Here is an 11,764-nt window from a genome sequence, read left to right as displayed (position 1 = left end):
AATTTTCATCAACACAAAAATATTTGTAAATCTACTAAACATAGAATTAATAATGAGAATGATCTCGTTTCGCGGGAAATTTACTCGATCCATTCATTGGTAATTTTGCAGGCTTATAATTACAATATTTGTGACGCCTAACGAGAATGCAGGCGTTTTTAAAGCAGGGTGGTGGCCTCAACAAGAATCCTGTCAAACAAAAGGCGAAAAAGGAAGAAACTGCAAAAAACAAACCATGGGTGGAAAAATAGTAAGTTCAAGGTGTTAACTTTCTTGTGCTTTTGTATGGGAATTTTTAGCAGATGTTTTAAAGTGGTCGTTTTGAAAACTTTTTTAAATTTTTTTGTCATCCAGATTGAAAATCCTCAAAATTTTCTCAGTAACCTGCGCAAAATTAACTCAAAAAACAAAAACTGCTTCTCACAAATTGCAAACAATCAGGGTTTAGCACACTATTGAAATGGCATACATATTAAATTGTTAAAATCGTTTTCAATTACAGTCGCCCCAAGTGTGTTGATGATGTGGCTCACCAAGATGAAGTTGTCTCAGTATTGAGGAAGAGTTTGACTGGAGCTGATGTAAGTTTGAATTTATTGGTTTTTATAAAAAAAATTTCTACCTTGGCAACATTATACAGCTTCCTAACCTGCTGTTCTATGGACCTCCTGGAACTGGAAAAACATCAACAATCCTTGCGCTTGCACATGAACTGTATGGCAAAGAACTTTTCAAAGGTACACAGGCAATATTTGTTTTAAATAATCATTGGAGCAACCACAAAGCTGCACTGGCGATACCTAAAAGGATAAAACAGTGGCCCTGTATGCTGCTCACTTAACAATATTTGTTTCATTGCGTAATGCCAATGACTAACAAATTGCTTTCAGAGAGAGTATTGGAGCTTAATGCATCAGATGAAAGAGGAATTAATGTGATCAGAGAAAAAGTCAAAAAATTTGCTCAACTTACTGCCAACACATACAGAGATGAGTACGTATTTTGCAAAATTGTAGTTTTGCGTCAATTTACAGCCTTATATGTTTGTGTTGTTCACAGCGGCAAAAAATGTCCCCCATACAAAATCATTATCCTGGATGAGGCAGACTCGATGACAAAGGCTGCGCAAGAAGCATTAAGGAGGACAATGGAAAAGCAAACCAAGACCACAAGATTCTGTCTGATATGCAACTACCTTAGCAGGTAATAAAACTTCAAATGAGAACAGTGACCATAGTCACGCTTATGACAAAGATGCATGTTGTATTATGTATGTAGATGTTCAACTTACAATGATCAACATCCTAGTTTTTATGTCTAAATGTTTATTCATGTGGTTGATTTACTGAAATTCTGATGAAGTTTTTTAAAAGTTGCAACTTAACTTGGTATGGCATGTTATTTTGTAGGATAATTGCCCCGATCACCTCGAGATGTTCACAGTTCAGATTTAAACCTCTTTCTGTTGAAGATCAGAAGAAGCGACTGATGATGGTTTGCGAAAAAGAGGGTGTCAAAATATCGGAAGATGTAAGTTATCAACAAAAACATTGAAAATCCACTGTAATAGCAATGAAACAGGAGTGTGAGACAAGCAAACTTGACAACTTAAGATGCGCACATTGCAAAATCTTGACAATTATCACATATTGTATTATGTGATAAATTAATATGAAACTGTGGTTTGCAATTCGGTTATTGTAAAATTTAGTTTCCAGCTAAACCACGGTATTGTGTAAGCTGTTAGTCACACAATGAACCCACTTCCCATCAAATCCAGTTTCTCATGGTGACTTGATTCGTGCAGGCAATGGACAGTCTCGTAATATGCTCGGATGGGGATTTGCGCAAAAGCATGACCTTCCTTCAAACCGCTCATAGACTGAGAGGCGAGCAAGGAATATGCAGAGAGGACGTACTGGAAATTACGGGGGTACATTTTTAACACGCAATGTTGACTATTTAGTGAAAATTTTCAAATATTTTTCCTGTCACACATTTCTATTTAAGGTCGTACCCGATGAAATAATCTCATCCATTATTGGAAGCTGTCGATCCAACTCGTTCGAAAAAGTGCAAGCCGCCGTTAACTACATGATAGCCGAGGGCCACGCTGGTAAGCACAGTTACCAATATCCCCAATATTAACTTGTCCGCAAGGTCGCGCTGTCCAATATTTGTCATGCACCGCCACTTTATCCAGGAGCAAATACGTAACTTCGTCGAGAATATTTTGACCTTTCTTTGTTTTACCAGCGACTCAAGTGCTTTCGCAACTGCACGACGAGATCGTTGTCATGCCGACGCTGACGGACGACCAGAAGAGCATCGTAATGGAGAAAATTGCGGTTTGTGTTTTCGTCATGTTTTTTTGGTTGTCAGGATTGTTACATTGTGAAGCGGTGTGAAAGCATTCAACTCTTGCAAGTAATGCCCTTAGTTAATACACATTTACCCCCGCAGTCAAATATATGCAAACCCCCAGACCAATATGGTTTTATTTCTGTGATTCCATGTTTTCCTAACTTTGTACCAGCGCATCACGAAGTGGGTTTCGTGAAATCCTAGAGTTTTGTGGCAAAATATAAGAGTTTCATGAGCTACCATATAGTTTTCGGCACAAGTTGATGAACATGTTCGTTCGGCCAACAGTAAAAATAAAATCACGGAAATTATGGCCAAACCTGTTTTTGTTTTTTGGTTTCTTTGTCAACTTACATAACTTTCCCGTTTTCCGCGAACAAAAAAGTAATGGGAAACACTGCTGTACACTCCGGCAAATCCTTTTTTAAGATCGCTTCGTAATTAATTACGCCCAGTCGATGGGGGCGAAAAAATCGCTGCACATGTTGCAGGCATCCCAAAAAAACGCCCTTCAAATAAATTATTACATTGTGGCAGATTGTGGACAAGTGTTTGTGCGACGGCGCGGACGAATACCTTCAGATGATGGCGCTTGCAACAGTCATTCAACAGCAACTTGGCTCTTGACTTCATACAGAAACTGGACAATCCTGCTGCCGAGGAAGTCACTGTTTCGTTACACAGCAAATTTCCTTTAATTAATACCACTTATTGCACAACTTGGCGGTTTGTTTGCCGATGCGGGATTAATGATTGGCGCGAGTTGACCCGACCCCAAAGTTGCTTTTATTTGTGAACTCGTGATTGTTCTGTTTTCGTCTTAAGTGAAGATTGAATTCGAAATGTTGTGAACTTCTTCCATTCCCTCCATGCACACGCGCCAAAGAGCCAACATTTCATTGGTCTCAAACTAAAGAACAAGAAAATGCCCCACGAAATTCAATGAATTTCTTGTAACAGGTGTACATGCATTGAAAAGCTTTAACAAAGTGTACGAACGAGATTTGAGGCTTAATAATTAACGCTGCCCAGTGCTGACTTGCACAAAGGCACCGAATTATGCAAACACACTTAAATATCGCTGCCTGCCCGCACGATTCGGGATTAAGAGCAATTGTTGGAAGTTATGCAAGGTTGGTGAGGCGAAGAAAGTTGGCTTCGTATGTATTCTGTGTTAACATATCTACCGAAAGGGGATAGATATAGCCCGCATATCAGTATTAAAGCCCAAAAATCTAGTTTTGAAGGCTATCACCATTATTACCCATACTGAGTGATTTCTTTTTTGCCAACAACAATTCCTGTGGTCAGTGACCCATGAAGATCTATTGGTACTATTCATGGAGAAAAAAATTGATTGCGGCTGCATCCGCCAAAACACAGCAAGGATCTGAGGAGCCTCTAGGAGGATCTTTTGTCCTACAGGATAGCAAAAACAGTCCCAGGGGGCAACAAACGCAACTTTCCTGTGACAATTTTTTTGCCATTGCGTAGAAAAGGGTTAGGGCCAACATTAAATTGCAAATTGGATGAGGTTTTTGTGATTCATTTTTTCGCAAAACCATCTTACATTTTTTGCAGCCCATTCAGCTAAAATAATGACTGATCGGGGACCGAAATGACCCCTAGGGGGTGCTTAGAGCAACTATTTTGCAACTAGTTTTCACCTTACTGCGTAGCCAAGAGGCGGGCCTAACATAAAATCACAAATTAAGGTATACTTCTGTGATTCAATTTTGAGCTACATGCCCTTGAACATTTTGATGGTTTTTCAACTAAACTTTTCACAGCACCCTGCACCAAACGTCTGACTAACTGAGAAGAGCAAAAAATGCACTAAAACTGCACCAAACACGTTGAAAATCGCCCTGGCTACACCACGTGACTTCTTGCTCATTCAACCAAAAAATTGACCCCAACGCATCACCGGTTGCTATGTGACGAGACTGAGACTCTCTTTGACGCAGGAGTACAAGACGGGCATTCCCCGCGGGCAAAACTATTTTAATATAATTACTGACATGCGGTCTATAAACAAATACAGGCCTGTATAGCTCGAACAACGTTGTCAAAATAAAAAGTCCAGGTTGTAGAAACAAATACGATCTCCGATGTATTGTGTATAAGCGCAGATTTTATGTCGTAGCGAATTAGCTCAATTGAGAAGCCTTTTTGACCGTCTACCAGATCGGTCATTACGTCATTAGCAGGATCAAAACTGTTTCATGAAGTAGCCTAAATATTGCTGTGTTGGTCGTCGTGTGAACCTAAGTTTACTGACAAATTTTGTTGCCTATGCTACTGTGTATATTATTTATATAGAGCAATTCTTCAGTCAATTTGGACGCTTAATGTATTTGACATTTTATACTTATAACTTAATATGTTTATTTACTGTGCTACATTTGCTGCCAGGCATACTACAATTTAAACATGGCTGCTATAAATTCAGCTGCCATATAGCTAGACTTCAACGTTTCAAACATTTAATTTAGTAAAAGAGTTTTAATTTTACAGCCGCAGAACAGCATACTAGGTCTTGCAAATCGTATAGAAGCACAATGGGAGTTAACGAAGATGCTATACTGCATGATGTGTCAAAACCGCCACTGCTGTGGGCGTGTGTATCGGCGATAACAGGAATGATCCTGGTTGTCATCGGCATGGCCACACAAGACTGGACAGTTACCAGAGGGGTCACCATTGGTCTGTGGGCACTTACCGACGACGCAAGCGGGGTGACTTACTCTTGGACCAGCACAGGAACATATCACGGAGGTGAGGGGATAGATGTTGTAAAGGTTAATAAATTTTATGTAACATGGTTTGTGGGTACGCGAACAAAGAGAATCGAATGGAATCAAATAGAATCAAACAGAGTCAAATAGAATGAATTTACCGGTCTAACCTGGGCTTTTTAAAGCTCTCCATACTGAGAGCTGATTGGTTAATAATGTCACATGATATCATGAGGCGCTTGAAGTAATATAATACAAGAACATAGGTGTGATGTGACATAAGCATAGGAGAACATTTTATGTGGTAAACAGGATGTTGAATGAATCACTTTACTCGGGAATATTCGATGGCTAAATCATTTGGGTCACATTATGGGATTATGCAATACTTGTGCAAAGCTGCACGAAAAACATTACGCAATACAAACACTGGTTTCTGTGACATATGTTACAGCCCAAAATAACAATTTCATAGTCCAGCAGCACATTTGATTCTTTCGCCAAACAAATAACCACTGAGGTAACCATATCTACCCAACATACTTAAATTTCATAACAGTGATAAAAGGGGAGCAGTGAACGATAACAACTATTAGTTGCCCACTTCTTACAGTCACGTCCAATCAATAAAACTATGTTCGTTTAGATTTCTTCTACTCAACCTGGTTCACAGCAGTTCGCGCTCTGATGATGGCCGGAATCATCGTGGGCGTTTTCGGAATTTTAGCGAACATCGTTTTTATCAAGAAGAAAAAATATGAAAAGTCGCACGGAAATGTACTCATGTGCTACTACTTCCTAACGTGTAAGTCGTTGCGTAGAATCACTGTTAAGGATCAATTTTAACTTTGGACTATTGGCTGAGTTGACATTTGTAGGGAATATAAAAGACCGACAAAAATGAGATAAAACTACTCCGTGCATCCAAAGTTATATTAAATCAAGTAAAGGCTTCAATATTATTTTACTTTACCGCTCACCAAACTTATCTTTTGCACCCACAGTTTCCCTGGTAATCATCGCAGCAGTGCTCTACTGCGCCCAAATCCCACAGCCAATTAACGACCGCGGTTACATCACCAACGTGAAAGAAGATATTGTGGAATACATCTATCTCAGTGGCTACGGGTACTCCATGTGGCTTGCCTGGATTGGTAGCGGCGGGTTCCTTCTGTCCGCCGGCATGTCATACGAGGGAAGCAACCAGAGGAGGAAGCAACTTAGGCTGTACGGCAGAAACGACTGAATCGGTTCATTTGTGCACATTTGCGTGTAAATTAATTGGATGATTCTTGCAACTTCGTCATTGTCACGCTCGCTCTTTTGTTTCTAATTCTCGCCTAAGTTCAATAAAATTGTGATTGAAATACGTAAAAAACGCCAATAAACCTAAAGAAATTGCTCTTTGTTTCTTTGGCAGAGGTCAGACTTGTTAAGATTTGCAGGTCTAGGTTTTCTGAACGCATTTCCGAATATTAGCTCCACGAGGAACAGTCTAAAATGTCCGATTTTTTCATAAAAGTGCAGTAATGCCTCTAAACCATTTTCTCTTCAAACCTTTGAATACATAAACACCATGAAGGAAAATCAGCTGAAGGCAATGAAGACAGTTTCGAACAATTACGCTACAAACGGGATTAAACTCACGACCCTACGTACTCCCATGTCCACCCTTTAAAAGACATGCAAGAAACTCATTGGACAAGGGTGATTATGGCAGAACAACAGTTTCGTGGTGCGCAACTTGTGAGAAACCGTTTATGCAGGCGATTACCATAGCCGCATTCCTGTGGTACAAACATATCCATGATACCGGGGCTGCCTCAGCTAGTTTCGTAACCATACAGCACTCGGGAAAGTGGGGGTAAAATTTAATAACGACTTGATAAGCGAGTCCAACGAAATCAAACATATTGACAGGAATACAGAAAACGAAAAGGCAAAGCCGGCGGTGCACAAATTATTGTTTTTTTTTTGTACAAACGTGCGCCACACACACAAAATTAAAACCCGAGGCAAAAACACGATGGACGCATGGGGGCGCACGCGAGTCACTTATTAGAAAGAAAATAACGAATCAGAAAGCGTAAAGCACTTAAATGCAGGTGTTTTTATCGAGATAAAAGGTTAGTGGACATCGAAAATCAGGATACGGTGTACGTTTTTACACGGCAGTCTACAACTATAGCCTTTCGTATGTATGCTCTTAACAGCTATTAGCCGGTATCTGAAATTTGTACACCTTCAGAACGTCAATTTACAACCTTACATGTTTGTGTTGTTCACAGCGGCAAAAAATGTCCCCCATACAAAATCATTATCCTGGATGAGGCGGACTCGATGACAAAGGCTGCGCAAGAAGCATTAAGGAGGACAATGGAAAAGCAAACCAAGACCACAAGATTCTGTCTGATATGCAACTACCTTAGCAGGTAATAAAACATGAGAACAGTGACCGTAGTCACGCTTATGACAAAGTTGCATGTTGTATTATGTATGTAGATGTTCAACTTGCAATGATCAACATCCTAGTTTTAATGTCTAAATGTTTGTTCATGTGGTTGATTTACTGAAATTCTGATGAAGTTTTTTAAAAGTTGCCATTTAACTTGGTATGGCATGTTATTTTGTAGGATAATTGCCCCGATCACCTCGAGATGTTCACAGTTCAGATTTAAACCTCTTTCTGTTGAAGATCAGAAGAAGCGACTGATGATGGTTTGCGAAAAAGAGGGTGTCAAAATATCGGAAGATGTAAGTTATCATCAAAAACATTGAAAATCTACTGTAATAGCAATGAAACAGGAGTGTGAGACAAGCAAACTTGACAACTAAAGATGCGCACATTGCAAAATCTTTACAATTATCACATATTGTATTGTGTAATAAATTAATATGAAACTGTGGTTTGCAATTCGGTTATTGTAAAATTTAGTTTCCAGCTAAACCACGGTATTGTGTAAGCTGTTAGTCACACAATGAACCCACTTCCCATCAAATCCAGTTTCTCATGGTGACTTGATTCGTGCAGGCAATGGACAGTCTCGTAATATGCTCGGATGGGGATTTGCGCAAAAGCATGACCTTCCTTCAAACCGCACATAGACTGAAAGGCGAGCAAGGAATATGCAGAGAGGACGTACTGGAAATTACGGGGGTACATTTTTAACACGCAGTGTTAACTATTTAGTTAAACTTTTCAAATATTTTTTCTGTCACACATTTCTATTTAAGGTCGTACCCGGTGAAATAATCTCATCCATTATTAGAAGCTGTCGATCCAACTCGTTCGAAAAAGTGCAAGCCGCCGTTAACAACATGATAGCCGAGGGCCACGCTGGTAAGCACAGTTACCAACAACCCCAATATTAATTTGTCCGCAAGGTCGCGCTGTCCAATATTTGTCATGCACCGCCACTTTATCCAGGAGCAAATACAAAACTTCGTCGAGAATATTTTGACTTTCTTTGTTTTACCAGCGACTCAAGTGCTTTCGCAACTGCACGACGAGATGGTTGTCATGCTGACGTTGACGGACGACCAGAAGAGCATCGTAATGGAGAAAATTGCGGTTTGTATTTCCGTTATGTTTTTTGGATGTCAGGATTACATTGTGAAGCGATATGAAAGCAATCAACACTTGCTAGTAATGCCCTTAGTTAATACACATTTACCCCCGCAGTCAAATATATGCAAACCCCCAGACCAATATGGTTTTATTTCTGTGATTCCATGTTTTCCTAACGGTATAGCGCCTCACGAAGTTGGTTTCGTGAAATCCTAGAGTTTTATGGCAAAATATGAAGAGTTTCATGAACTACCACATTGTTTTCGGCACAAGTTGATGAACATGTTCGTTGGGCCAACAGTAAAAATAAAATCACGGAAATTAAGGCGAAAACTGTTTTTGTTTTTTGGTTTCTTTGTCAACTTACATAACTTTCCCTTTTTCCGCGAACAAAAAATGATAGGAAACACTGCTGTACACTCCGGCAAGTCCTTTTCTTAAGATCGCTTCGTGACTAATTACACCCAGTCGATGGGGGCGAAAAAATCGCTGCACATGTTGCAGCCATCCCCCAAAATCGCCCTTCAAATAAATATTTACATTGTGGCAGATTGTGGACAAGTGTTTGTGCGACGGCGCGGACGAATACCTTCAGATGATGGCGCTTGCAACAGTCATTCAACAGCAACTTGGCTCTTGACTTCATACAGAAACTGGACAATCCTGCTGCCGAGGAAGTCACTGTTTCGTAACACAAGAAATTTCCTTTAATTAATACCACTTATTGCAGAACTTGGCGGTTTGTTTGCCGATGCGAGATTTATGATTGGCGCGAGTTGACCCGGCCCAAAAGTTGCCTTTATTTGTGAACTGGTGATTGTTCTGTTTTCGTCTTGCGTGAAGATTGAATTCGAAATGTTGTGAACTTCTTCCATTCCTTTGATGCACACGCGTCAAAGAGCCAACATTTCATTAGTCTTAAAATAAAGAACAAGAAAATGCCCTACGAAATTCAATGAATTTCTTGTAACAGATGTACATGCATTGAAACGCTTTCACAAAGTGTACGAACGAGATTTGAGGCTTAATAATTAACGCAGCCCGCGGTTCTGACTTTCACAAAGGCAAACGAATTATGCAAACATACTTAAATATCGCTGCCTGCCCGTACGATTCGGGATTAGAGCAATTGTTGGAAGTTATGCAAGGTTGGTGAGGCAAAGAAAGTTGGCTTCGTATGTATTCTGTTTTAACATATCTGCCGGAAGGGGATAGAGACATGCATTAGATAATGTCTATAAACAAATGCAGGCCTGTATAGCTCGAACAACGTTGTAACAAAATGAAAAGTCCAGGTTGTAGAAACAAATACGATCTCCGATGTATTGTGTATAAGCGCAGATATTATGTCGTAGCGAATTAGCTCAATTGAGAAGCCTTTTTGACCGTCTACCAGATCGGTCATTACGTCATTAGCAGGATCAAAACTGTTTCATGAAGTAGCCTAAATATTGCTGTGTTGGTCGTCGCGTAGACCTAAGGTTAATGACACATTTTGTTGCCTATGCTATACGGTGTATATTATTTTTATTGAGCAACTCTTCAGTCAATTAGGACGCTTAATGTATTTGACATTTTGTACTTATAACTTATCATGTTTATTTACTGTGCTACATTTGCTGCCAGGCATTCTACAATTTAAACATGGCTGCTGTAAATTCAGCTGCCATATAGCTAGACTTCAACGTTTCAAACATTTAATTTAGTAAAAAGAGTTTTAATTTTACAGCCTGCAGAACAGCATACTAGGTCTTGCAAATCGTATAGAAGTACAATGGGAGTTAACGAAGATGCTATACTGCATGATGTGTCAAAACCGCCATTGCTGTGGGCGTGTGTATCGGCTATAACAGGAATGATCCTGGTTGTCATCGGCATGGCCACACAAGACTGGACAGTTACCAGAGGGGTCACCATTGGTCTGTGGGCACTCACCGACGACGCAAGCGGGGTGACTTACTCTTGGACCGGCACAGAAACATATCAGCACGGAGGTGAGGAGATAGATGTTGTAAAGGCTAATAAATTTGATGAAACATGGTTTGTGGTTACATTGGTAACTAAACGACCTTTGAAAGGTTTTTATATTATCGTGTCTATTTATTTTGTAGTTTAATTTCCCCAACAAATGATTTGATTTGTTAGCTTATATTACACTATCCTCATCATCATTGACAACGTTATTTTCAAAATAAAGTACACGTTTTGCGTATTTGGCTTGATAAATGTCGTCATGGCCCAAAATTACAATTTCATAGGCCAGCACATTTGATTCTGTCGCCAAACAAATAACCACTAAAGTAACCATATCTACCCAACATACTTAAATTTCATAACAGTGATAAAAGGGGAGCAGTGAACGATAACAACTATTAGTTGCCCACTTCTTACAGTCACGTCCAATCTATAAAACTATGTTCGTTTAGTTTTCTTCTACTCAACCTGGTTCACAGCAGTTCGCGCTCTGATGATGGCCGGAATCATCGTCGGCGTTTTCGGAATTTTAGCGAACATCGTTTTTTTCAAGAAGACGAAATATGGAAAGTCGCACGGAAATGTACTCATGTGCTGCTACTTCCTAACGTGTAAGTCGTTGCGTAGAATCTCTGTTAAGGATAAATTTTTAAGTGTACTTTGGACCATTGGCTGAGTTGACATTTGTAGGGAATATAAAAGACCTACAAAAATGAGATAAAACTATACTCCGTGCATCCAAAGTTATATTAAATCAAGTAAAGGCGTCAATATTATTTTACTTTACTGCTCACCAAACTTATCTTTTGCACCAACAGTTTCCCTGGTAATCATCGCAGCAGTGCTCTACTGCGCCCAGATCCCACAGCCAATTAACGACAGCGGTTCCATCATCACCAACGTGACAGAAGTTACGGTGGAATACATCTATCTCAGTGGCTACGGGTACTCCATGTGGCTTGCCTGGATTGGTAGCGGCGGGTTCCTTCTGTCCGCCGGCATGTCATACGAGGGAAGCAACCAGAGGAGGAAGCAATTTAGGCTGTACGGCAGAAACCACTGAATCGGTTCATTTGTGCACATTTGCGTGTAAATTAATTGGATGATTCTTGCAACTTCG

At 39.9% G+C, this 11,764-nt stretch overlaps 4 protein-coding genes across 4 annotated transcripts; all 4 read left to right on the top strand.

The window, feature by feature from the left end:
- The first annotated feature begins 77 nt into the window (after nucleotides 1–77).
- Nucleotides 78–3,288, top strand: LOC145917781 (replication factor C subunit 4-like). Its single transcript, XM_083003062.1, has 10 exons — nucleotides 78–250; nucleotides 503–581; nucleotides 641–737; nucleotides 891–993; nucleotides 1,060–1,203; nucleotides 1,410–1,530; nucleotides 1,808–1,933; nucleotides 2,011–2,116; nucleotides 2,257–2,348; nucleotides 2,902–3,288. The coding sequence occupies exons 1-10, from the start codon at nucleotides 147–149 to the stop codon at nucleotides 2,989–2,991; spliced, it is 1,062 nt and encodes a 353-aa protein (XP_082859188.1). The 5' UTR covers nucleotides 78–146; the 3' UTR covers nucleotides 2,992–3,288.
- A 1,601-nt stretch (nucleotides 3,289–4,889) lies between these two features.
- On the top strand, nucleotides 4,890–6,348 carry LOC145889475 (uncharacterized). Its single transcript, XM_082980438.1, has 3 exons — nucleotides 4,890–5,142; nucleotides 5,749–5,907; nucleotides 6,107–6,348. Exons 1-3 carry the CDS (start codon nucleotides 4,926–4,928, stop codon nucleotides 6,346–6,348), a joined length of 618 nt encoding a protein of 205 aa, XP_082836564.1. The 5' UTR covers nucleotides 4,890–4,925.
- A 330-nt stretch (nucleotides 6,349–6,678) lies between these two features.
- LOC145889465 (replication factor C subunit 4-like) lies at nucleotides 6,679–9,310 on the top strand. Its single transcript, XM_082980427.1, has 8 exons — nucleotides 6,679–6,699; nucleotides 6,869–6,966; nucleotides 7,391–7,534; nucleotides 7,736–7,856; nucleotides 8,134–8,259; nucleotides 8,337–8,442; nucleotides 8,582–8,673; nucleotides 9,221–9,310. The coding sequence occupies exons 1-8, from the start codon at nucleotides 6,679–6,681 to the stop codon at nucleotides 9,308–9,310; spliced, it is 798 nt and encodes a 265-aa protein (XP_082836553.1).
- Nucleotides 9,311–10,407: 1,097 nt separating this feature from the next.
- On the top strand, nucleotides 10,408–11,707 carry LOC145889456 (uncharacterized). The gene is made up of 3 exons (XM_082980415.1): nucleotides 10,408–10,664; nucleotides 11,097–11,255; nucleotides 11,463–11,707. The coding sequence occupies exons 1-3, from the start codon at nucleotides 10,445–10,447 to the stop codon at nucleotides 11,705–11,707; spliced, it is 624 nt and encodes a 207-aa protein (XP_082836541.1). The 5' UTR covers nucleotides 10,408–10,444.
- Nucleotides 11,708–11,764: the final 57 nt, after the last annotated feature.

This window comes from Ascidia mentula, chromosome 1, assembly GCF_947561715.1.
Source record: "Ascidia mentula chromosome 1, kaAscMent1.1, whole genome shotgun sequence".
Taxonomy (NCBI): Eukaryota; Metazoa; Chordata; class Ascidiacea; order Phlebobranchia; family Ascidiidae; genus Ascidia; species Ascidia mentula.
The sequence above is the reverse complement of the archived record's forward strand: the minus strand, read 5'-3'. Positions and strand labels throughout refer to the sequence as shown.

Bases quoted from the DNA above. Each gene is read 5' to 3' on its own strand.
- LOC145889475 (XM_082980438.1), top strand. From the start codon at position 4,926: ATGGGAGTTAACGAAGATGCTATACTGCATGATGTGTCAAAACCGCCA. The intron at 5,143-5,748 runs GTGAGGGGATAG...ATGTTCGTTTAG, and splicing joins CACAGGAACATATCACGGAG to ATTTCTTCTACTCAACCTGG. The intron at 5,908-6,106 runs GTAAGTCGTTGC...TTGCACCCACAG, and splicing joins GTGCTACTACTTCCTAACGT to TTTCCCTGGTAATCATCGCA.
- LOC145917781 (XM_083003062.1), top strand. From the start codon at position 147: ATGCAGGCGTTTTTAAAGCAGGGTGGTGGCCTCAACAAGAATCCTGTC. The intron at 1,204-1,409 runs GTAATAAAACTT...GTTATTTTGTAG, and splicing joins ATATGCAACTACCTTAGCAG to GATAATTGCCCCGATCACCT. The intron at 2,349-2,901 runs GTTTGTGTTTTC...ACATTGTGGCAG, and splicing joins TCGTAATGGAGAAAATTGCG to ATTGTGGACAAGTGTTTGTG.
- LOC145889456 (XM_082980415.1), top strand. From the start codon at position 10,445: ATGGGAGTTAACGAAGATGCTATACTGCATGATGTGTCAAAACCGCCA. The intron at 10,665-11,096 runs GTGAGGAGATAG...ATGTTCGTTTAG, and splicing joins AGAAACATATCAGCACGGAG to TTTTCTTCTACTCAACCTGG. The intron at 11,256-11,462 runs GTAAGTCGTTGC...TTGCACCAACAG, and splicing joins GTGCTGCTACTTCCTAACGT to TTTCCCTGGTAATCATCGCA.
- LOC145889465 (XM_082980427.1), top strand. From the start codon at position 6,679: ATGAAGGAAAATCAGCTGAAG. The intron at 8,260-8,336 runs GTACATTTTTAA...TTTCTATTTAAG, and splicing joins ACGTACTGGAAATTACGGGG to GTCGTACCCGGTGAAATAAT. The intron at 8,443-8,581 runs GTAAGCACAGTT...TTGTTTTACCAG, and splicing joins GATAGCCGAGGGCCACGCTG to CGACTCAAGTGCTTTCGCAA.